Source organism: Lissotriton helveticus, chromosome 1_1, assembly GCF_964261635.1.
Source record: "Lissotriton helveticus chromosome 1_1, aLisHel1.1, whole genome shotgun sequence".
In the NCBI taxonomy this organism is placed as follows: Eukaryota; Metazoa; Chordata; class Amphibia; order Caudata; family Salamandridae; genus Lissotriton; species Lissotriton helveticus.
This window is the reverse complement of record NC_136057.1, coordinates 416,218,683-416,243,851: the sequence shown is the minus strand read 5'-3', so window position 1 is coordinate 416,243,851 and position 25,169 is coordinate 416,218,683. Positions and strand designations below refer to the sequence as shown.

The 25,169-nt window shown below is 48.6% G+C and overlaps 1 protein-coding gene across 1 annotated transcript in view; it reads left to right on the top strand.

The window, feature by feature from the left end:
- Window positions 1–25,169, top strand: part of IPO8 (importin 8) — a 737,162-nt gene that overhangs the window by 348,787 nt on the left and 363,206 nt on the right. Inside the window, exons 14-15 of the mRNA XM_078673765.1 lie at window positions 34–199; window positions 15,081–15,241. Coding sequence (XP_078529891.1) covers window positions 34–199; window positions 15,081–15,241 — 327 coding nt within the window. The remainder of the gene's footprint in view (window positions 1–33; window positions 200–15,080; window positions 15,242–25,169) is intronic.

Here is a 25,169-nt window from a genome sequence, read left to right as displayed (position 1 = left end):
AAGCAGAACTCTCCAATTCCTATTCCCCTACAGTCTTGCTGGGTTTTACATTCATTCAGCACTCTGAAGTTCCACAATGAAATTAATCTGAGAACTGCTGTAGAGCTTGCAAAAAAGAGTTTGATTGAGGATAAAGAGATGCCTGTCAAAGTTGAGGCTGCCATAGCGCTGCAGACCTTGATAAGTCACCAGGATCAAGGTAGGTGGAGTTCCATGTTTGTTTAATGTGTTGTTTTCCTCGACTGAAACTTTGTGATTTTATTTAGAACACGTTGACCACAATTCATGTTCAGTATCATTAGAATGATGTAACCGCTTCTCCAGCATTGGCTCTTTCATGGATTGAAAAGCTTGAATTATTCAACGCTGTGAGTCTGGGAGTCCCCTATTGTTTAAAACAGCAGTAAACATTGTTGAAAACCTCAAAACAGTGTTTGTTTAGTTGTACATTACCTGCATTTATAAGCACCAACATTTTGACCAGTGGAATAAATGCATTGAGCGCCCACTCTCCCTCTAGAGGCCACCATAGCTCAGATTCTCTACCACACATCGACAATGATGGAGTCCCGGACTCACCTCTACTCTGTCTACTTCACTTACCTCATAAAGCTGGATTTCTGTTTTTCTTCCCTCCCGTGGATATCTTTGAAGGTCAAGCTTAATTTGTTACAAAGTACTGAGTATGTACCTCATGTTTGTCTTCGGTGCATGGGTAAGATATATATACAATGCAAACATCGCCTTATAAAGAGAAAAATAAGTTACTAGTCCGTTATGTCCTTGAATATGAGCCACAAGGATGCTCTATATAAAAATGGGGGACTTTATGAATATACCAGGCATTGTTTAGACAACAATCCCTACCACTATCAATTATGCTCCTGAAAGAGACATTTTTGCCAAAAACTGCACAGGCCATTCAGCCACCCTAACCCCCTTAGCAGCTTCCAGCTCCTCTGTCTCCTGCACATTATCCTCTACTACTGATATCTCCTCCACTTAGGCAAATGTGGCTTTCACTTACTTTAAAGGATGTGTGCGCCAAGAGAAGTGAGGAAAGTGAGGGTGAAGTTTTAAGTATGATAATGGGACAGGGAGATGATAAAGGTAATGATTGTTTTACGGAAGACTGAGAATTCAGTCACATCTGACAGTGGGCAGGGTATCCCGTCTGACAGGGATTCCCCTCTTAATGATATTGCCATCTTTTGTGTACTTTTGGAAGGAGTTGCAAAAACGTTTGGCCTTTCAGTGACATCCGAGAAGTAACAATATTTCTTCTATGACTTCAAAGAACTACAGAGAACAAAGCTAGTTCCATTTTAGACTTTATTTGGCATGAAGGAGCCAACCTCATGAAAAACGCTGGCCAATGTTCTAACTGTGCTTCCACATTTCGACAAACAATATTGTGGGTCCTCCAGCCTGCGTCATGGGTCATCCTTGCCTAGATTCAGTAAGTGCTATGGCTGCTCAACGGAGCTCATACCACCCAACCACAGTTACCTCAAAGCCTCTTAACATCGAATGCAGCTGTATTGATGCTCTAAGCAAGAGGTTAGGCCCTGTGGCTGCAGCTTCTATTAAAGAAGCAAATGCTCTTGCCATTGTAGGCCACTACGGTAGTCCGCTTTGGAGTGACATCACTCCATTATGGAACTCCTTCTAGAAGACTAGCAAGAGACGTCAAAATCATCATGAGACAAGGGTCTAATGACTCAGCTACCATCATTGATCCTACCATGTATGTGTCCCATATCTGCTTTGATTAGCTAGTTGGAAGGGCAGCTTTGATCACAAGGATAGCTGACGAGTACTTTTTAATCCAAAGTGCAAAGACAGGTTCTAGACATGCCTTTGATGGTTGGCACTTTTTGGTGAACATGTGAATGAGGTACAACAGGACATATAAACCAATACAACTCTCTGTAGAGGGGTAATGCAGATTTGCATGCCCTCTGACTTTTAAGACTGCAGAATATCTCTATCCTCTAGTAGAGGGTCATAACAAAATGGATCCACTATAGTCAGTACCATCAATCCTCCATCGATAATATATTTTCAAGGACACATAGACAAAGCTACAACAAAACCTCTCAAAAGTGAAGAGATATGTCATTCACATTCATTCAGGGTGTGTACAGCTGAACTTGACTTTCCCACCCAGTCGACCACCACCACTTTTCATCCACTGGGAAGAAGAATTCAGATTTTGCCGCGGATTGGGAGAATAGAAATACAGACGTTCGAGGCATGTGGGCTGCTAAATTCATATCTGTAGCATAGATCGCCGCCTAGTGTTGGGTCCGGATGATTGCACATTGTTGTCCTGGAAGAGTCTTCGAAGTATCACGAGATAGGTGGCTCCTCCCCTGGACTACAGTGCGCATGGGCATCGACTCCATCCCCAGATTGTTTTTTTCCGCCATTGGGTTCGGATGTGATTTTGACGTCTCCTGTTCGGAATCGTAAAAGTACTTTATCTAGGCCAAAAGGCCTTATTGGCACCGTCGGTATTGTTCGCGTTCGGTCCCGTCTATCTTCCAGCTCGTAGAGTCGTATATCCGGGGGGTCGTGAGACTCTTCGGTGATCGGGGCCTAGTCGACGCAGCAAGACTTTGACGGCATGGAGCGGAGTCCATTTAAGAAATGTCCCGTGTGTGGATCCAAGTACCCACACATCGACGTCCATCCTGTGTGCAACAAGTGCCTGTCGCCGGACCACGACGAGGCCCACTGTATGGCCTGTTCCAGATTTCGATCGAAAAAGACGATCAAGCTTCGGCGCGTGGCGCGCCTTGAGGCCCAGCGATCGGCTCCAGCACCGGTGGACATCTTTGACGACCCCGCGGAAGACGAGCAAGTGCGTCACCTGCAGATTTCCCCTACCCCGGTGGAGGTCGAGTCCAAAGACGGAGCTGACGACCACGGTCCCGACATTGAAGAACTCGTCGAGAAGGTAGGGGACGACGACGAAGCATATGGGGCCATGGAAGATAGCTCGGAGGAAGAGCTATGCCCCGTTCGTACTCTTACAAAGGCTCAGGTCACGGGATCGCCACGCGGCCTTACCCACGACCTTACACCCCGATCCACGGCCCCGCCTTCCGGCTCGGCTACGGACACCTCCGCGGAGCCGCCATTACTGAAAACGAAACCGAAACCCTCAGTACCGGTGAAAACAAAGATGGCCGACACGCCATCGAAACCGAAGACGTCCGCTCCGGTGCCGACGCCGTCGTCTTCGGGGGCCCCCAAACAGGCGCAAGCTGCCGACCAGGCTAAGGTGCCGAAGGAGGTTAAAGAGCCAAGCTCGAAGAAGCCCATCGGGTCGGAGTCTACCAAGGGAGACAAACCGACGCCCAAGAAGACTGTCGAGGCTGCATCGGGAAAGTCTGTCGCGCCGAAGACCAAGGGGCCCGTTGGCGCGAAGTCGGTGAAGGCCGCAGAGCCGAGGTCTGGGGCCGTGACCCCTAAAGGAAAACCGATCGATCCGAAGCCATCGGCATCGACGTCTACGGCAGTGGACAGTGATCGAAGCGCACCTGTCACGAGTGCTCCTCGACCGGACAAACACAAGTCAGCCACGCTCGGGTCTTCACCAGGGGGCGGACCACGGACATCAGTCGGATCGACGAAACCGTCCACTTCCTTTATGAAGCAGGTCTCGGACTCCCTCAAGCGCCTTAAGGACAAGGCTTCGGCATCGGAACCGAAGACTCCTTCCGCACCGAAGCTGACAGACGCATCGAAGACCACATCGGCACCGCTCGTCTACACGTTGCCGCCTAAGGTGGCGCCGAAGGCCTTTGCACCGCGGTCAGTGCCCAAGGACACCGTGTCGACGTCCACTCCACCGGCTGGGACCCTGGGTCCTCGACAACCTTTGGTTGAAGAACGGTCGGAGCATTTCATCGATGCCGACACCGGCAAACTCACGCTATACAAAAGGAAGATTACTTCACAACCTTTGCAGTCTTTTACCATTCCTCTGAAACGTAAAAAGCCGGCAGAAGACACCCCAGTTCTGGTGGAGCAGATTCTTCCTCAGCATAGGCGGAGAGCAACACCTTCACCCACATACTCAGATGGGGATGAAGGGGACCAAGATGAGGAGTACAACTTCCCTGCTCATACAGAGCCTGATGAGCAGCAGGAATCATGGATAGATACTGGTGATCAAGGGGACCAGCAGACGGTCCAGGATCCACAGGTCTATAACGTAAAGCTGTCCCCCACTGAGGACTCTGCGGCATTTAATGCCTTAATCGAAAGGGCAGCTACAAACCATAAGGTGGAGATGCATGCTGACCCCGTGGAAGTGGACTTCCTTTTTGACACTTTCTCTACTGCTGAAAAAACTGTCAAGACTCTCCCAATGTTGAAAGGGGTCCTTAAGCATGCGGCAGACATTTTCAAGGAACCCACAAGATCCCGGGTGCTAAACCCACGCATTGAGAAGAAACACAGACCGGCACCTGGCGACCCCACTTACATACGGGGCCAGTTACCTTTGGACTCTTTGGTGGTCTCTTATGCCCGCAAGAGGGCAAACTCCCAGACGACGGGTGAAGCTCCTCCCCCAGACAAAGAGTCAAAGGTGCTGGAGGCATCTGGGAAGCGGGTAGCAGCTCAGGCGGCCAACATATGGCGCATCTCAAACACGCAAGCTCTGTTGGCCAGATACGATAGGGCGCACTACGACACCCTAGAGCAGCTGTTACAACACCTCCCAGACCAGTTTAAAGAGGGAGCTGAAATGCTTATTCAGGAGGGGAAGCTCATCTCCAACGCTGCTATAAAGTGTGCGCTAGATGTTGCGGACACAGCAGCGAGAGCGATCAACACTAGTGTGATGCTGAGACGTCAGGCATGGCTCCGCATCTCGGGATTCAAGCCAAGGATACAAACAACTATCCTCAACCAACCCGTTAATCCAGACAGGTTGTTTGGCCCAGAGGTGGACACCACCCTAGAGAAAATCAAAAAAGATACCGAGACTGCCAAGTCCATGGGAGCTCTCCAGTCACAACAATTTAGAGGGAACACTTTTCGTCGCTCAGGCAATCGAGGTGTTAACAGAGGGCACATGTCGCAGCAGACGCCATTCAATAAAAGTGGTGCGCAATCCTCCTACAGCAAGCAGGGCAGAGGTGGATACAGAGGAAACAGTGCCAAGGGTAGAGGCAGAGGCAACAACAGTTCCCGTTCCTCTGCCGCCAACAAACAGTGACTCCCTGTCACTGCCCCCCGACCATCCAACACCTGTCGGGGGAGACTCCAACAGTTCCTGCCCGTCTGGAAGTCCATCACCACAGACAGGTGGGTCAGGAAACTTATCCAGTTCGGCTATTGTTTAGAACTGACATCCACCCCACCACCCATGCCCCCAAAACACCGTCCTATGTCAGCAGAGCACTTGCACTTATTGCAGCAGGAGGTTCTGGTGATGCTGCAAAAAGGCGCAATAGAGCTCGTGCCAGTGGAGGAAGAAGGCACAGGGGTTTATTCCCTGTACTTCTTAATCCCAAAAAAGGACGGCTCACTCAGACCGATTCTAGACCTACGCCCCTTAAACCAGTACATTCTTTCAGAACACTTCCACATGTTGACACTGCAGCAGGTTCTTCCCTTGTTACAACAGGGAGACTTCCTCGCAACCTTGGACCTCAAGGATGCTTACTTTCACATACCACTCCACCCCTCCCACAGAAAGTACCTCAGGTTCACCATCCAAAACATGCATTACCAGTTCAAGGTACTCCCCTTCGGAGTGACCACTGCTCCCAGAGTGTTCACGAAATGTCTGGCGACAGTGGCGGCACACCTCCGGAGACAGAGTATACATGTCTACCCTTATCTGGATGACTGGCTCGTGCAGGCAAAGTCAGCCCAGCAGTGCGCCGCAGACATGTCCCACACCATTCACCTCCTTCACAGTCTGGGATTTACACTGAACTACCCGAAGTCACACCTTCAGCCAGCCCATGTGCGGCAGTATTTAGGCGCGACGATCAATACTCTGGCTGCCACAGCTCAGCCAAACCCAGCGAGGATCGACAACATCCAGGCGCTGATCCAAAAGTTCAGACCACAACACTCACTCTCAGCGAGAGTGTTCATGCAGTTGATAGGCATGATGGCCTCCTGCATCTACATAGTCCCGCACGCGAGACTCCATATGCGTCCGCTCCAAGAATGCTTAGCGCATCAGTGGACTCAGGCTCAAGGACAGCTAAACGACCTAGTGTTGGTGACGGGTCGGGCATACAGCTCTCTGCATTGGTGGAATCCACACAACCATTGCAAGGGCCGACCGTTCCAGGAACCTGTGCCACAGATTACTCTAACAACGGACGCATCTCTCCAGGGATGGGGGGCTCATTTGCTCCACTATACGGTGCAGGGGCTATGGACAACGCGACAAAGGAAGATGCACATCAACTACTTGGAGCTGATGGCAATCTTCATGGCACTCAAGTCCTTCAAAGTACATCTGTGCAACAAAGTCGTGTTGATCCGGACGGACAACATGACAGCCATGTACTACATTCAGAAGCGGGTAGGTACGCACTCTCCACAGTTGTCTCATCTGGCTCAGAGCATGTGGAAGTGGGCCATTCAGAGGAACATCTTCCTCATGGCGGAACATCTCCCGGGCACGGACAATCAGATGGCAGATCTGCTCAGCAGGTACAGCCACCAGATGCACGAGTGGGAGTTACATCCATCAGTACTCCGCCCGTACTTCCAGCAGTGGGGTCATCCAGAGATAGACCTGTTTGCCACGGAGGAAAACGCAAAATGCCAAAGCTTTGCCGCCAGGTTCCCTCACCCACTATCGCAGGGCAATGCGATATGGATGAATTGGTCAGGCAGATTTGCGTACGCTTTTCCCCCAGCGCCTCTCATTCCGCTGGTGGCAAGAAAGCTAAAGCAACACTCGATGACACTCATCCTAGTTGGTCCAACGTGGGCGCGACAACCGTGGTACACCACGTTCCTCGTACTCTCCGTGGTACCGCATCAAAGACTGCACCTCACACCCCGGCTCTTGACGCAGAACCGTGGCGACATTCAGCACCCAGATCCGCAGCAGCTCAATCTGGCGATCTGGCTCCTGAGGTCTTAAAGTTTGGCTACCTTGATTTGCCCCCTGAATGCATGGACATCATCCGGGAGGCAAGGAAGCCCACTACCAGAGCTTGCTATGCAGCAAAATGGAAGCAGTTTGTCATCTACTGTACCGAGCACGCTATCAACCCGCTCGATGCCTCCATTCCTAATATCATCTGCTGCATCTTTTCAAATGCAATCTAGCATACGCTTCCATTAGGATACACTTATCCGCCATAGCGGCTTATCTCCAAAACAGGCAGCATCTCTCTGTCTTCAGGGTGCCTGCCATTAAAGCATTCCTGGAAGGGCTGAAGCGGGTCATCCCTCCCAGGAACCCGCCAGCTCCTGTGTGGAACCTCAATGTGGTGCTCACCAGATTGATGGGTCCCCCATTTGAACCTCTGCATTCATGTGAGCTTCAGTTCCTCACATGGAAAGTGGCTTTTCTCATTGCCATAACGTCTCTAAGACGTGTTAGTGAGCTACAGGCGCTCACCATCCAAGAGCCATTTATACAAATTCATTCAAACAGGGTGGTGCTGCGCACTAACCCCAAATTTCTCCCTAAAGTGGTGTCGCAGTTTCATGTCAATCAAACTATCGAACTGCCCGCATTCTTTCCGAACCCAGAAACGGTAGCAGAAAGGATGCTCCATACGCTTGATGTCAAAAGAGCGCTTATGTACTACATTGACAGAACACAACCTTTTAGAAAAACACAGCAACTCTTTGTTGCCTTCGCAGCCCAGCACAAAGGCAACCCCATTTCCAAAGCAGGAATAGCCAGGTGGATCGTTAAGTGTATTCAGATTTGCTATCAGAAGGCTAAGCGCACTTTAACGGTCCCCCCCCAGGGCACACTCCACATGCAAGTTGGGGGCCTCCATGGCATTCCTGGGTAACATTCCTTTGGAAGACATTTGTAGGGCAGCCACATGGTCTACACCACATACGTTTACCAAACATTACTGTGTAGATGTGCATTCCAAACAGCAGGCAGCTGTAGGACAGGCTGTTCTTAAAACACTTTTTCAGACTTCTGCAGCTGGCACGGGCGGCCGCCGTTAATGGAGGGACTGCTATGTATTCTATGCTACAGATATGAATTTAGCAGCCCACATGCTTTGAACTGAATATGCTACTTACCAGTATGCATCTGTTCTTGGCATGTAGGGCTGCTAACATTCATATCGCCCGCCTCCTCCCCGGCGCCCGTAGCGGCTGCAGACTTTTCTTACACTTTATCTCTAGCATGGCCATCACTTTCACTGTTAAACTCCATCTTTGCCACAATGGCTAAAAACAATCTGGGGATGGAGTCGATGCCCATCCGCACTGTAGTCCAGGGGAGGAGCCACCTATCTCGTGATACTTCGAAGACTCTTCCAGGACAACAATGTGCAATCATCCGGACCCAACACTAGGCGGCGATCTATGCTACAGATATGAATGTTAGCAGCCCTACATGCCAAGAACAGATGCATACTGGTAAGTAGCATATTCATTTAGTGTAATCTAGATTGTTCATTACGGCATATGGTAGAGTTCATGAAAAAGCTACCTGGTCACTCACTAGCCTGGGAGCATCCTCGCCACCTGGACCAGCTGCACCAAGAACTACTTTGCCTCAAACGTGCAAAAGTTATCACAATCAGAGCTTCTACTTCATGCCTTAGGTCAAAAAAAGGCATTCAGAGACTCATTTTTGGTCTTCAGGGTCTGATTATGTTCCTGAGGACACAGTCCTTCGAAACGGTCACATTAAACGGTGACACTGCAAGAGGTCCTCGCCCTAATTCATGAAGGGGAATTCCTACTTCCACATCCTTATTGATTGGAAACTCTTCCTATGTTAGGTATTTTCAGTAGCTTGGCAGCGTGGCAAGCTTAAAGCCTTCCGGTTCTGGCTCAGGTGAAACCCAGGAGACTCCATGATATTTGAGACAGCACCGTTTCAGGACATTTGGAAGGAAGGCTGCCCGATGTTTGAGTATATAGACAACAGTCTCATAAAAGGATTATCGGCTAAAGACTAATGCATGACGGCTGGGCACTCATCTTTGCTTGGGCTAACTGAATGAGGCTAGATCCTGTCTACCACTGACAAAGTTTGTAGCCTATCCTGGTACATACCTCAACACTTGTCATAGAAAACTGAATTGTATTTTATTTTGAGAGTTTTATAAAGCACAGACATGACCCAGGGGTATCAATCGCTGTACAGACAAAAGCCATAACCTTTTTTATAAATATACATTATCAAGAAACAGCAAAAGCGGGTCTGTCCAGAGAAAGTCCTAACCTATTCCCTGACCTATATTATATATGGGAGCGAACTTCACTCCTAAAAAGTAGGTTGTCCATGATTGCACTTCTAGGGAGCAACAAGCCTATAGTAGCAATGGTAATCGTAGCTCGTAGAGAGTGTGTCAAGGGATCCTGGCATGTCCCCGACCATTGTTATGCAAGGAATCTATTTCGTAAAATGCTTTTCACCTCTTTTTTGAAGGTTCTGCTGTATGGGTTTGTTCGAATTTCTGATGGGAGAGCGTTCCAGATTCTTACGGCAGATCCGGAGAAGGTTTGAGTTTAGGTCATCTTTTGTGTTAAGCTTAGGGGTTCCTGCAAAAGGGTGTCAGCACTCTGTAGGGAGCGGCTGTCTTCTGAGGTATTGAGTTTTTGACTAAGATATGTTGGTTGGTCATAGTGTATCCCTTTGTGTGTCAGGCTCGCTATCTTCGTGTGCATCTGGCTTCAAATGGTAGTCAGTGGAGAGAATGGTGTGATATAGCCGAAACGTCTTCTTCCTGTAATCAGTCTTTCTGCAGCATTTATTAGTGCTTGATGTAAAAAAAGAAAGAAAAACAAAAGCTGGTGCAGTGGGTAAAGCACACCGCCTCTGAGACCTTAGGGTGCCGAGATAAACAGGTCATGAGGCAGAGCACTGCCATTGGACCACAGGATATTGTGGCGAGCAAAAAGGTATAGGTTAGAAATAGGTCATGTTGTAGTTGTGAAAATAACATTGAAGGGCCAAAACGAATACAGTAGAGCTGGTGCTGAGCAGAGAGGGCGAAGTCCTGAGGGAATGTGATAACAGTTGCTAGCTGCCTGTGCTAAACATTTGGGTGAAACATAAGTAACCACGTAGATGTTATTGAGACCAAATGATAGTCATAAATCTGATCATCTACACAAACCGGAAGTTGGAAGCGCCCAAACATTCTCAAGAAAAGTGAAAAGCCCCTTGTAGCTGGACAATCACTGAGAAGAAAAGTTCATCAACTCTTGTCTACACATAACAATTACAAGTGCCCAAATAGTACAGTTTCTCCATTACACAAGAGAAGGGACTTTACTGAAGCAGGGGACATGCGCAGGATTTCACCTCCAAGCGAACGCGTATGGTTGGGAGTGACGCAGCTCCTAGTGGCTATAGCGGCTAGCCAGAATATGCAGCGTGGTGTTGTTCCAGTCAGAGACACCTGCAGATGGGGGCGAAAACCTGCTGTAGGAGAAAGGATAATTTCCTATGAATTTACAGGTGTCTGCTCCTCTCACAGCGTTCAGGCACGGGGAGGGGTAGGCTCAGTGGCTTGTCGGGCTCAGGGCAGTGGCATCTCTATGATGTAGAAAGGTGGAGGCAGCTCCTGAGCACTGCGTGTGACCAGAACATGAGTTATGGTGTCATGAGGGTTCTTTCGAAAGCAGCACTGCCTCTCCTCAGGTATAGTGTGTGGGCTCCAACCTGAAATGTTAAAGCAGTTCGTTGGAGATCAGTTATGGGGTTGAAATATTGCTGCGGGCTCCCCGGGGCTTAAATAGAAGCCGTCATCACACACGGGCTCCAAGCCAAGCTCCCATTACAATATGCATTAATAAGCATGCCGTGCTCCGCGCCAATCCACATATCCCCATGACCAAGAGACGGACCACTAGTTTCATGAGTGCACTTGTGTGCCCTCTAGCGGGCGTGGTACCACACTACGAGGCATCACAACCCCGTCGAAGACAATTAGACTGCACAGGGATCTCACTGGCGAATCCTGCAGTCCCCTAAGGAAAAACTAGTTACTGTGCCAATATTAAAGCAATAACTGTATCTCCTACATTCAGAAGAAAACACATTTAAAAAGGCTCCACAGTGTACGTATCTGCTGCTGAAGCATCAATCAATCAATCAATCAATCGTGGCATTTTTAAAGCGCGATACCTACCCATGAGGGTCTCAAGGCGCTAGGGGTGGGGGGGGGCTGCTACTGTTCGGAGAGCCAGGTCTTGAGGAGTCTTCTGAAGGTCAGCATGTCTTGGGTCTGCCGTAGGTGGATGGGGAGGGTGTTCCATGTTGTGGCGGCGAGGTGGGAGAATGATCTGCCGCCGCCGGTCACTCTTTGGATGCGGGGGACAGCGGCGAGGGCACGGTCGGCGGAGCGGAGCTGGCGGGTAAGGGTGTAGAAGTTGAGTCGGCTGTTGAGGTACGCTGGTCCAGTGTTGTGGAGTGCCTTGTGTGCGTGGGTGAGGAGCTTGAAGGTTTTCCTCTTGTCAACAGGGAATCAGTGCAGGTCTCTCAGATGGGGTGTGATGTGGTTGCAGCAGAGATGTCGAGGATCAGGCGTGCGGAGGCGTTCTGGATGCGTTGAAGCCGTTTTAGGAGTTTGGCCGAGGCTCCTGCGTAGAGGGCGTTTCCGTAGTCCAGTCTGCTGCTGACGAGGGCCTGGGTGACCGTCCTTCTCGTTTCAGTTGGTATCCACTTGTAGATCCTGCGGAACATGCAGAGGTTGTTGAAGCAGGAGGAGACGGCGTTGACCTGTTTAGTCATGGAGCGGGAGGAGTCGAGGATGACCTCTAGGTTGCGTGCGTGGCTGGTGGGTGTTGGAGCTGTTCCTAGTGAAGTCGGCCACCAGGAGACGGCCGAGGGGGTGGATCCGAGGATGAGGACCTCCGTCTTGTCCGAGTTCAGTTTCAATCGGCTGTTCTTCATCCAATCGGCGACGGCCTTCATTCCTCCGTGGAGGTTGGTTTTGGCGGTGTGGGGGTCCTTGGTGAGGGAGAGAATCAGCTGGGTGTCATTGGCGTAGGAGATGATGTTGTGGTCGTGCAGTCGGGCGACATGGGCGAGTGGTGCCATGTAGATGTTGAACAGCGTTGGGCTGAGGGATGAGCCCTAGGGTATGCCGCAGATGATCTTGGTGGCTTCTGAGCGGAAGGCGGACGATCTGTGTTCTGCCGGAAAGGAAGAAGGTGGTCCAGTCGAGTGCCTTCTCTTGGATTCCGGCGTCGTCGATGCGTGTACGTAGTGTGTGGTGACAGACCGTGTCGAAGGCGGCTGATAGGTCCAGGAGGTTGAGGGCCACGGTTTCTCCGTTGTCTAGCAGGGTTCTGATGTCATCGGTGGCGGCGATGAGGGCAGTTTCGGTGCTGTGGTTGCTGCGGAACCCGGACTGGGACGGGTCTAGGATGCTGTTCTCTTCGAGGAAGCTGGTTAGTTGTTTGTTGACGGCCTACTCGATGATCTACGCCTGGAGCGGGAGTAGGAAGATGGGTCGGAAGTTCTTGGGGTCCTTGTGGTCGGCCTTGGGTTGCTTGAGTAAGGCATTGATTTCGGCGTGCTTCCAGCTCCTTAGGAAGGTTGCTGTCTCGAAGGTTGATGGCTTTCAGGAGATGGGGTGCGATGGTGGTGCTGACTTTGTTGAAGATGTGGTGTGGGCAAGGGTTTGACGGGGATCCGGAGTGGATGGTGTTCATGATCTTGATGGTGTCGTCGTCGTTTATGTTGGTACAGGAGAGTAGGCGGTTGGTGCGGATGGTGGTCGTGGGGGCAGAGGTCTCAGTGGTTGCCGGGGCGGTCAAGGCGTTGAAGCTGTTGTGGATGTCTGCGATCTTGCGGTGGAAGAAGGTGGTCAGTGAGTTGCACAGGTCTTGAGATGGTGGGATGTTGTTGGTGTTGGAGCTGGGGTTGGAGAGTTCGTTCACAATGTTGAAGAACTCTCTGCTGTTGTGTGCGTTGTTGTCTAGGTGGTCTTTGAAGGAGGCCCTTTAAATGGATCTAATGAGGTGGTGGTGTCTGCGGGTGGCGTTCTTGTGGACTGCGTAACTTTCCGGGGTTCGTTCACGGATCCAGTTCTTTTCTAGCTTTCGGCATGCTTGCTTGGAGGCCCTGAGGTCCTCCGTGAACCAGCTTGCTTTCTTGCTGTTGTGGCTGTTGGAGGGTTTCTTGAGTGGTGCGAGGGTGTTGGCGCAGTCGTCGATCCACTGTTTGAGGTTTCGGGCGGCAGCGTCGGGGTCGGTCGGGTCTGCAGGTGGGTTCCAGGCGAGGGTGATGGATAGCTGGTCTTCGGTGACTCTGCTCCAGCAGCGTCAAGGCATCTGTTGGATGCATTGGTGCGTGGTGGGTTTCTGGAAGTTGAAGTGGAAGCACCGGTGGTCAGTCCAGTGGAGCTCGGTGGTGTGGTTGAAGGAGACGTGGGAGCTTGCGGAGAAGATGAGGTCAAGTGTGTGGCCGGCGGAGTGGGTGGGCATCGTGACGAGTTGTCGGAGTCCTAGGTTAGCGAGGTTGGCGATCAAGGTGGAGGAGTTGGCGTCGTTGTTGTTCTCGAGGTGCAAGTTCAGGTCCCCGAGGAGGATGTAGTCCATGGAGGTGAGGGCGTGTACGCTGACAAAGTCGGCGATGGAGTCGCTGAACTGTGGTCGGGGTCTGGGGGGGTCTGTAGACGAGGGTTCCTCTGAGGGTGGTGTTGGGTTCGGTGTGGATCTGCAGGTGTTCGGCAGTGCTGAGGGTGTCATTGATGTTTGTCCAGACTTAGAGAGTTCCTGTGGACAATGGCGATTCCTCCTCCTACTCTATTGGTGCTGTCCCTGCGGGTGATCTTGTAGCCTTCCGGGATGGCTATGGCGATGTCGGATGCCGAGGAGGGGTCCAGCCAGGTCTCTGTCAAGAAGGGGACATCTGGGGTGTTGGAGTCGAGTAGTCCCAGAGTTCAACAGCGTGTTTGCGGGCGGAGTGGGTGTTGAGAAGGATGCATCTGAGGTAGTTGGGTTCTTTACTGGTCGGTGGTTCAGGAAGGGAAAGAGCAATTTCAGTGGAGAACTGTACTATGATTGGCTATAGATTGTAGTTCATAGGAAATGGTGTTAAATGTGTAGAAAAAAAGCATGGTGCTAACTTAGAATTCTCACACCCTCCTGTAAACTGATCTACAGTTTAGTTCCATAATGTGTTAACCAATGTTACTGGTCTCGCACATCTGTAAACAATGTTTGTAATGCAATTTGCATAAAAAATCAAGTGATAGGTTGCACAAAACACTGACCCATGTCTTCAAATGTTTTGGGTTACACTCATACATTGACATGGTTTCCTCAGGAATTAAAAGAAACCCATACGTAGCTGTTCGTATTAAATGATTCTTCCAGAACTGATATTGCGACAATCAAATGCACTAGTTCCTTCTAGTAACAGAGCAACAATCAAGCCAAAGCTTGCTAAGTGAGATTCAACATTATCTATATTTGGTTTTACATTTTGAACTTGAGGCATCCTGTGAGATGAACGTCCCTATCAGGAAACTTACTTTGCAGTTCTCAAGACACCAGCCCACTGAGGAACCTTGATAACTTCACTCTGTCACAGGTTGAGCTAGATGGCATGCGTACATTTGATAATTTAACATGAGATGACATTGTATGAGTTACTTGTCTGTCATCCATGTGAAACAAAATCAAATAGATCTGGTTTTGTATTTGCATTTTCATTGCCTGTGTATGAAGGCCTTGCTTATTCACTTTTGTCTTCATATTACAATGATGCAGGATTAGGCCTGTGAAAATATCAGCAAATACTCGTCTGAACACACATTTGATTCAGTATGTTTTTCTAAGCTGCTATGCTGCATAGTGATATTGCATATTTCTCAAAAAAGGTCGCTGTTCCTTATGGCTTTTATCATCTTATTAATTAGCCAAAGAGTATGTGAAGCCCTATGTCAGACCAGTGATGCAGGAGCTGTTGCACATTGTCAGAGAGACTGAGAATGATGACCTGACGAATGTAATTCAGAAGATGATCTGCGAGTACAGTCAGGAAGTGGCTTCTATAGCAGTTGACATGACACAGCATTTGGTAAGTGACAGCTTAAATGGCTAAAGCATTGTTATGAAACGTATATATCTATATATATATGCTACAGAATAAACCATTAGTTACGTTTCGCAGAGCTCGCAGTATGGGGGCTAGTCTGGATCAAAGCAGTCCCGAACTGAAACATAAGGCGAATTGGCTGCAACCTGCAGCTGGGTTTCGCAAATGCTCTAGCTGCAGGGCCTGCAAGTTTGGTGTGAACAAAACTCATTACCGCACCCCATTCAGTTCCACTGAAATTTCCATCACAGGCAATCACACCTGTAAAACGGAATTCGCTGTCTACGTCCTGACGTGCACCTGTGGCCTGAATTATAGAGGCAGTACCAAACAACAGGTGCACGTCAGGATTTTACAACACGTCCGAGCCATCCTTCACAGCAACCCCTCATATCCGGTGGCTCGCCATTTTCAAAGCAAACACAATAAGGATGTGAATTGCTTAACTTACTATGTAGTGGCAGCGGCACCTAAACTTCTAAGGGGAGGTGATAGAGAGCTGAAACTGAGACAATTGGAGTCTAACATGATCCTCGAGTTCGACAGCAAGTGGCCCAACGGACTGAATAACACCGAGGATTTGTATAACTTCTTGTAATATGTTCTGTCTGGGCTCTGGTATTGACTCCCCAAACATGCACCCATAGCCCCCAGGCAGTCAGGTTCCCTGTTGCCTGTGGAATGATTATCTGTGATAGATTTCTTGACCCTTTAGATGGATGATTTGTTGCTCCACAATGGCTAGTCAGGCTCCCTGTTAGCCATTGTAATGTATCCATCAGTTCTTCAGCTTCTTCATGTGTACATACGTGTGTATATATATCCAATATTCAGTTTTTTTATCAGATCCTTGCTATTACTTTTTTATACGCAGGATGTTTTATTTACTTTTAACCATGATAAAATATTAAACCAATATGTAATGTTTTTATTAACTTTTTTCTAACAAAATGAGGTCTTGTTTGATCCCAATTGTTAAGATAGCATTTATGCATTACAATTACAGGTTGATTTATCATGCACTGCAGCACTTTATCCCGACTGTTTGCACGTGTAATATAACTTCTCGCACTTTAGGCATTGACCGGGTGTCATTATTAGCAGCACTACAAGTTTCCCTGCCTTTTTCTTGCTATTATTCTCCGCTGATAACATAACAATGTGCATTCTCTATGTATTACACAGAAATATAATGTTATGTTATAGATAACAGAAAAGAAAAGATTTATCCTGCTATAACAAATGAATCGGTAAAACAAGTATGTTTTTTACTAGATTGTCAATATACGTTCATTTTTATGTGGCGCACTTTACATTGATATTTGCGCATTTTTCACACAGAAGTCCTATGCACAGTATGTTTTCTATCTTTATGGTCATATGACCAGATTGGAGGCGGGATGTAGGCGGGTCACTAAGCATTATAAAAAGAAAAAAAGTTACATTTGGTCATTTGCATGTGAACAAGGGCTGTCCAAGCCCGAAACGCGTCTTGCCCTTTTATCCAGCTGAAATGCAATCAAGAACCTGTAATTAGACTTGGTGGTCCGTCTCCTGCTTGCTTCGCTGATCTGAGTTGGGATTGGAGGTGGCGTTTTGGAGTTTTCGTGCATCTATATATATATATATGGATTTTTTGTCCCACTCAACTTCTGGATAATCATGTGGCCTAAAACAGTGTTACTCTAAACTTTGGGTTGCTTTTGTTATTTCTTTTCTTCCTCTGTGGCCATATCTACTTTTTTTTTAAATAGCAATTCTTTGTTAAATTTGTTATGACCTGTACAAAGAAGCAGTGCAGAATACCCACCAGGGTCACAGTGAAAACAAAATAATCAACCAGAACATCGTACCGTCTATAATACAGTCAACACACCAGACCCTTCGGAAGGGTCTAACCAAGACAGATGAGAGGTCAATCAACAGCGAAGGGAAAACAGTAAAGAATAAAGGTAGACAATGGAGGAGAAAACTTAAAACGGGTAGGGATGGGGGAACTCTGGGGAGGGCCATAACGGGTGGGTGGAAGCAATCACCCCTCAACAGGAAGCGAGGGTTATATCGCTTGTCGGTCTGAGTGGGTCCATGGTAGCTTAAAACGTGGACAAGCGTGTCAGCCAGTCCCTGCCCACCGCGGGCCACCTATGAGCTTAATCCCCACCATGGGGTTGGATTGGATAGAAGCACAGATCAGTGGCTAGAGGTTTACGAGGGGGATGGTAGATGCATGCATGGTGATGCCTGGGGAGACCAGAATAAACCAGTGGGTGCAGAGGAGCCCTCAAACTGGCCAGTCGCATGGGCAGGATCACCTCATGAGGAACATACTCCGGACTTACTTAAACATTTGTAATATATCGCTCAGTGCACAGATGATACTCTCAAACCACACCATGTCATACATACTGTCAAGCCAGGACTGGAGGTAGGGGACTTGTGCCTTTATCCAGTAGTGTAATATACCTCTTTAGTCACACCTAGAGCTGCCATGCCATGCTGTGTCAAGGGGTGGAGGTCAGCATTGTTGTGTCGGAAGACTAAATAGGTGGTGAGCGGTCTAGTCACTTGGAAGTATCTCTTCAGTAGGTCCCAGAGGTGAGTTCCAAAAAGCACTAGGGCAACGTTTTTCCAGGTGTGGATATATTTAGCAATGGGAGAGCTGGGCAGATCAATGTGCGTTCTTGCCAGAACGCATAACAATGCATGACAGTTGACTGTACCTCCACATTTGGGAATGGGGATGTCAAACTCATGCTGCAATTCCTTTATAGCGAATTAGAGATCGAAACGTCAATGTGTTAAATGCAGTGTATGACCCACAACGACCAGTGAATTGTCACACCACCCACTGTGATGGCCGCATTGTGCCATTTTGACTCTTTCGAATGAATACCGCTTGAGATTTGCATAATTCGGTGAGCTCTGTCTTTTGCATATTGTAAGGCTTGGATAATGGGGTTGGGAGTGGGGTTAACGGGGGGCAGGAGGTGTAATATACTGCGAGATTGTCCATTGTCTGTAATATATGCTATTGCAATAACACCCGAGTGGGTGTAGCCCAGGCTGTAGGCAACAGGTAAACCGATCGGGCCAGTTGTTGTGCCATCCAGTATCCTTCCAGATGACAGAGACGGACGCAATCCTTCTCCACAAATGAGTGGAGCTTAGCTCCTCTCAGTCTTGGTTTGCTAGAAACCCAGAAGAATTTTGAAGCAGATCGCTTAATGCACAGGAGGTGGAATGAAGAGAGGCAACATGCCAAAGACAAAGTTAAATTTGGGGATCACATGCATGAACTCTCCTTCACAGAGAGAGGTTTAGAGCAGACCATTTCCAGAACTCGTGTTCCATAAGATCTACGATCGGTTGAAGATTGATTATCCAAACCATATCTCATAGACCTCTGTTGATATACACCTGAAGTATTTCAGCTTTTTATGCAACCACTTAAAAGGCAGGACGTCCAGACAGGCTCTCGTGGGGGCAGTTGTCGGGGGCAGGGCATTGCATGATTAGGACTATTTTATTTTATATGCTGAAAAGTTGGAAAATGAGTTCAAGAAAATTTCATCTGCATAATCAAAGACTTTAAACTCCCACTGCTGACGTATTTATACTCTTAATGCCATAGTTGGAGCAAACGGCCATTGAAAGTGGCTCCAGCGCCAGTGGGAACAGTGACGTGGAAAGAGGGCATCCCTGCTGGGTGCTGAAATGCACAGGGAGGGACACCCACCACAAGCGGCCATTGCAGAGGGACTGTGGTACATCAGGGTAATAAAGTTATGACCTTTGCCCATCCACTCCATAGTCCGGAATAGATAACCCCAATTAATGAGGTCAGAAGCCTTTTCGGCGTCCAGGGAGAGGAGGACTTTTTGTATGGATTGTTTAATCGCATCTCTAACACTTTGGCCAGTATCTTAACGCCTGCATTGATCAGGGATATCAGCTTCCAGAGGGTCTTTCCCAGGATTCAGGATCACTGAATTTCTGGCTAAAATGTAATTAGAAGATAGGTGTTCATTACCCAAGGCTTTCCTATAGATTAGTATGAGGATAGGAATGACCTGAGGTTTGGTGGCTACATAAAATTCCACCAGAAAGCCGTCCTCTCTGGGGGGCTTCCCAGTGGGCATAGCATCAATCGCCAGGGCAAACTCATCATCTTTAATCGCTTTCTCCAAATTTGCTGATTGGGTTGGTGTCAGTTTTGGCAATTTGAGGTGCTGGAGGAAGAAAGTTGTTGCAATTGAGGTTGGCATCCCATAATATTTTAGAAATTCCGCCACTCCGGCTGTTGGGCGGGTCAGGAGGCAACCGTCAGGCGCAAGGATGACAGGACTTGCTCTAGAAAAGTTGATAGGCTCGTGGCCTGGCCGCCTTTCCTCGTTGTTCAATATGCCTCTGTTGTAGGCAGAATCGGCATTTCTCCGCCTCCGGCGGTCAAAGGGTATTCAGTTGGTATTTAGCCGTTAGGAGCTCCCTAAGGAGTGTCGGGTTTGGAGAGGGGGAGTAGGCGGAAGTGAGCAACCTCATTTTTAAATCCAGTCTATGTTTCGATTCAGTGAGCTGCTGTTAAGACCATGCTGAGTTCCTCAGTAACAGGCTGCATGTGACTGCTTTACAGACCCCCACATAGCACTTGTGCAGAGGCTTCTGAATTATTATTGTCCACCAAATAACTCTCTTCATAGGCAGTGACATGGCGTTTCACCTCTGGGTCCTTGTAGTGAGAAGTATTGGGGTGCTAGGGGCCCCTTGAGGGCTGTTGCAACCCCAAATCTAAGCTTAAGTCAATGGGATCGTCATCTGAGAACTCGCAGGGGCTAATGATTGTATCTTGCAGGTGCAGAGACAAGGGGGAGGTACAGAGGAAGTAGTCTTTGTGAGTTGAGATATTGTGGGAGCACCAGGTAAGTGTAATCCCTGTCTCAGGGGTGCAACAGTTAACAGAGGTCAGATAGGGCATGGTCTTGCATTCGATCACGCAGGACATGTCTGTTGCCATCGTGGTAAGCATCCGGCCAGTCCGATTGGTCCAGTATGGAGTCTATCATTGCATTCCAATCCCCACTAACAATGACCCTGGAGGTGCCAAAAGATATAAACAGACTTCTGAGCCTGGAGAAGAAACTGGTCTTAGCCGTTAGGGTGGAATACACAAATCTAATACAGCATTTGTCCCCTATATCAAGAGTTTTGTTAACACATATTTGCCATCAGGGTCCGTCGTGTTTGGTGTAGCTGTGAATAAGAATGGCGACCTCGAGCTTCCTGGGCGCATTATCCATTCTTAGCCGGTCCCCTGGTATAAGAGGAATGCTTGCGTGTGTGACTCGTCCAGCCTATTTTTCCTTAGCTTGTCACTTTCTACCAGTTAAAGATGGGTTTCCTGGAGTTGGGTGATGTCTGGTCTGTTGCGGCCCAGGAAGGGTAGTATTTTCTTCCATTTGATGAAGTGTCAGGCCATGAGCGTTGAGGGATAGGGCGTTCAGGGATGTGTGTGGCGGAGGTTGTGTCATCATACGGGTCAACACCCCGGTGCTGGATAGCAAGTCTCGGGGATGGACCCTAGGATCCCGGGACGCCAGGAACGGGCTGGCCGAAAGCCCGAAAGTGGTCAGATGAGTGAGGGAGGGCTGGAAAGAGAGGTTGAGAGAGAGGGGATGGGCAAGTACTGGACGAGGGGCAGGATAGATAGGCAAGTGCCAGAACCACCCAATAGATGCTGGGTAATGCACTATGGTGAAGGCAATGGGTCTCGGAACCGTGAACGAGGCCATGATAGTCCCTTGGTCTCAGCCTGTGCTGGGGGTACGGGAGGGGCACCGAAGCCTTGAGGAGCAGAGCTACCCACATATATAGCACAAAAGTGGTCCTCTGGATAGTAGGTGGAGTAGCATGTCCAAGAGGGGTGGAAGCAGCAAGAACTGTAGTTCGGATGGTTCAGGGTAGTATCCACTGGAGGTCACCCCTGTTGAAGGGGCACAAGAGGGTGGGGCCTGTGCAACCAGAGGTAAGTGTACAAGAGCAGATGGACCTCCTGCCCCATACTCCCCCAGGTCCCCAACATTAACAGTAACAACAAATCTTCCGATTCACAACAGATCCCAACAATGAAGTGCAAATAAAAGGGAAAGGGGCAAACACTGGCAGGACATAGTTCACTATAGCATATATACACAGAATTATACGCTACTGAGCAGATATATCCGTTCAGTCATGAGGATAAGCAGTCTTAAGGATTTGAGGGGTAATCTTGATTTGTCTTTAGTGTGGGGAGTCTAACCAGACCGCAGTCTGGAGAATTGAGACGATTTCTGTGTGACTGAGTGTTAGACCTGGAGTTACCAGACCACTAAGGTAGCTTGACACAGAGTAGAAAAGACTTTCCATAGGCCAAAGTGTTATGCTTGCGTCACACTTCCACAGAAACCCAGCATCCATCCACTCAAAAATGACACTACACCGTAATTTTATAAAAGTAAGAAAAGCTTTATCTTTCCTTAAATAAGTTTAGTAGTTGCATGCAATATAGTAAATCAACATCTAGACTGTTTTCCCGTAATATTTGCATTTGTAAACACATGTTGAAGCATAGGAACACAATTCAAGAACAGTTCTTCCTTTGCATTTAGATTATCATGTCGTAAATTACTCATAAATTCATTACGTTTTCTGACAGGAAGGAAATAAGCTTGGTGTTAATTCTGCACACTGGTACCTTGTTAAAGGAATTAAATAGCTGTCTGCCTAGTATGCCAACTGAAGGTGAAAATAGTACATCATTTTCCTTACATTACATTAATTTTACATTCGTTTAAGAACACAGTTCAGATTTTCCTTTTCATACAGGCTTTGGAATTTCTGGAAGGAACTACCCCCTTAATGAAGGCCACTCCTGAATTAAATCAATCACTGGGAGGCCATTTCCTCAATGAATTCTGGCATCTCCTTTATCTCAACGTAAACTTTTGTTCCCCTTGATTGTCTTTCTTTTTTTAGTACCAGTCTCAGATTTGCCCAGGTCTAATCGGTGTGGCTCCTGAGCTCTTAATTCGATCAGTTGCTCTCTCTGGCTTTCCTGTCACTCCTCCTTTTTAAGTCTTAGGAACCGATCCCCTCACGTTCCCACTGGAGACCTAGGGGCACTGCCTGGCCTCCCACAAGCCCAATTCCCCTCCTTACTTGTTGTGGTGTGTGGTAATCGAGGACCTCGGGAACTCTAGCAGTCAGAGGTACAAGGTCCCCACATCCGACGTTTCCTTTAGCTGCAAGGGCCCTTAGCGGCTGGCGCACGGAGGTGAATTTCCTCTGACTCCGTCTGCCAGAAGCCAGCTCCTGGTGTCTCCACCCTTCCGCTCTCCGTGAAGAGAGGAACCTCCCCGGGATTTGGCTTCCTGCGTGTTTGTCCCGCCTTCCTGCGCCCTTCTCTGACAGCGCTGGGCGGGACTCCACTCGCTCTTGATCTCCACACCGTAAACGAGGCGCCTCTTCCTGCCGCGCCGATCCGCCCCAACGGAACAGAAGTTCCGGCGCTCACCAGACCGGAATCCCGGGCTTCAACGGGCCCGAATCCCAGACAGCGTCACTCCACAACTGGGGCTCCAAGCGGCCTGCTACAGCCCATTCAGGTACGCTCCGACTCAGTCAGGGTCTGACAAACTTGGAACCCACACCGGAGAGGGGGTTCCGTGAAGTTCCGACAGTTTATTCCAGAGTCGGTAAACTGGAAACCTCCAGGCAACTAAGCGAGGGCAGAAGGGGGATCAATTAAAGCAAATCCAGACCCCTGTAGGTGGAGGCTGATCTCTCCTTTTACCTCCTACCGGCTTGTATGCCCACTCACCCCAAAATAAGTACAGGACTTCTCTCACAGGGGCGTTAAGAGAAAAAGGGGTAGATGTGGTCTTCTGACCTAAAACAGCAGGGCCAGGTCCACACGCAGGGGAAGTGTCAACAGTGAGGGGTAGCAGCCCCAGGGGACAATCAACCCTTCTTAAGTGCACTAGCCTCCCTGCCCAGCAGCCTAGACTCCTAACTGGACTCTCCGATATCACACTTCTAAAATGGCCGCCCTGGTACTGACCTCAGGCTTCCAGAACCAGCTGGAAGGTTCTGGAGTTTTCCTATATTGTCCTATGGGTCCATTCCCTAAGGTAAACAGTTATGGCAGTTACCAGCCACCATTTTGTGTGACTGAGTTTCCACCATTTTTAGGAGTCACCTATGCCTAAAAAAAACTATAGGGTCAAGGAGTACCTAACCCCTAGGACAACACCTAAAAATTCCAGTGGACATAAAAAAAAAAAGCAATTGAGAGGCAGAAAGGGGACAAAAATAAATAAATATTAGCAGGGACCACCCAAAGGGCTGACAGGTCTAACACGCGTCCCCCCCCAGCTGAAAGTGGGGAGAGCTACCCAACCCCTTGGGAGTTCTCATCACTAAGGCGGAAATACCTGGAGAGACCGTCTGCATTGGCGTGGTCCACTCCTGGCCGATGTTCCACCCGGAAGTCCATTCCCTGTAGGGAGATGGACCATCTCAACAGCTTGGGATTGAGGTAACTGGTTTTTAGGAACCCGTTTGGTGCCAGGGGATAACACCCGAAGACCTCTGAGTTCTCCCTGTTCCGGACCACAGAAACACGGAGTCTTCTAGTCGAGTCAGAGATCGAGTTTTATTGATAGGTACCAAGTAACAGGTGTCCTAGAAGCACGACAAACACAGGTCATGTGTTCCCAGGAGACTGTTCGTTTTTACAGAACCAGCCTTCTCCTTATATACAGAAATAATAGCTGCAAGCAAGAATTCTTGAGTTTATGATATGGCTATACACATATTTTTACAATAATATGAAAGAGCGAAGTCATGTAGGAAAGCCCGTATTTTAGATGTCCAATGCGTGATAGATTACTCAGCCAAGCCCGGAACTCCCATCAGATATCGATGAAACCCCAATAAAGGAAGGCACCTCCTAGTCATAAAACTGGCCATAAACAGGGAACAGGACAGGTGTGTGTTTGTAGAAAGCATGGTTTGTATGTAGTGAATGGTTTGGGGAATGTTATGTATCGATGCTATCGCATTTGGCCACTGGGCGAGGGGCTGCCCAAACAGGTTTGGCTAAAGGCAATGGAGTCAGTTGGGACAGGTCAGGGGGAAGTCAGGGAAGGAGGACGTGTCCTTTTAGATCAAGCTCGACCTTTAATTGACTTATCTTGAGGGCAAGACGTAAGATGGATGCCGTTCACAAAATGGAGTCTAAGGGGTAGGGACGGAAACTACAATTTGGGGGTATTGGCGACCCTCGATTATGACGCAAATGCATGGGAATGATGCCCTAATCATTATCGGTTCGCTGACACCAAATTCGTCATGGTACGTTGATATTTTGTGACACGGGTATTGGACCTCGATATCGGGATGATAACAGGGTCCAGATTTTCAGAACCACAGACCCTCCTTTTGCCCTTATGTAAGGCAATAATTCATATTAATCGGAGTCCAAATCCGTATGAAGGAATTCGTGGAGATGCTGCTGTAACATCATTCTGTTGCTCAGTTCGTCTCCTGACACAGGCTTCCGTACACATGACGTAGCACAGAGGCCACATATTGCAGGAGCGCACTGTATACACAGGCAGAACATAAACAGAAGTGCTAAGATCATCCCAATGAAGATCAGTGTTTTCCATCCCCATGTAGCGATCAGTTCCCAGAACCACCCTAGTAAGGACCAATCTCCTTTTTCCACGTGGAGGGAATCAGATATTTTGTGTAGTTTAGAGATGGCTTGGTACACTGTCGGAGCGTTATCAGGGATGAAAATGCAACAACTGGATTGGATCACTCTACACACACCACCACGATCGGCGAGTATGATATCTAGGGCAACTCGGTT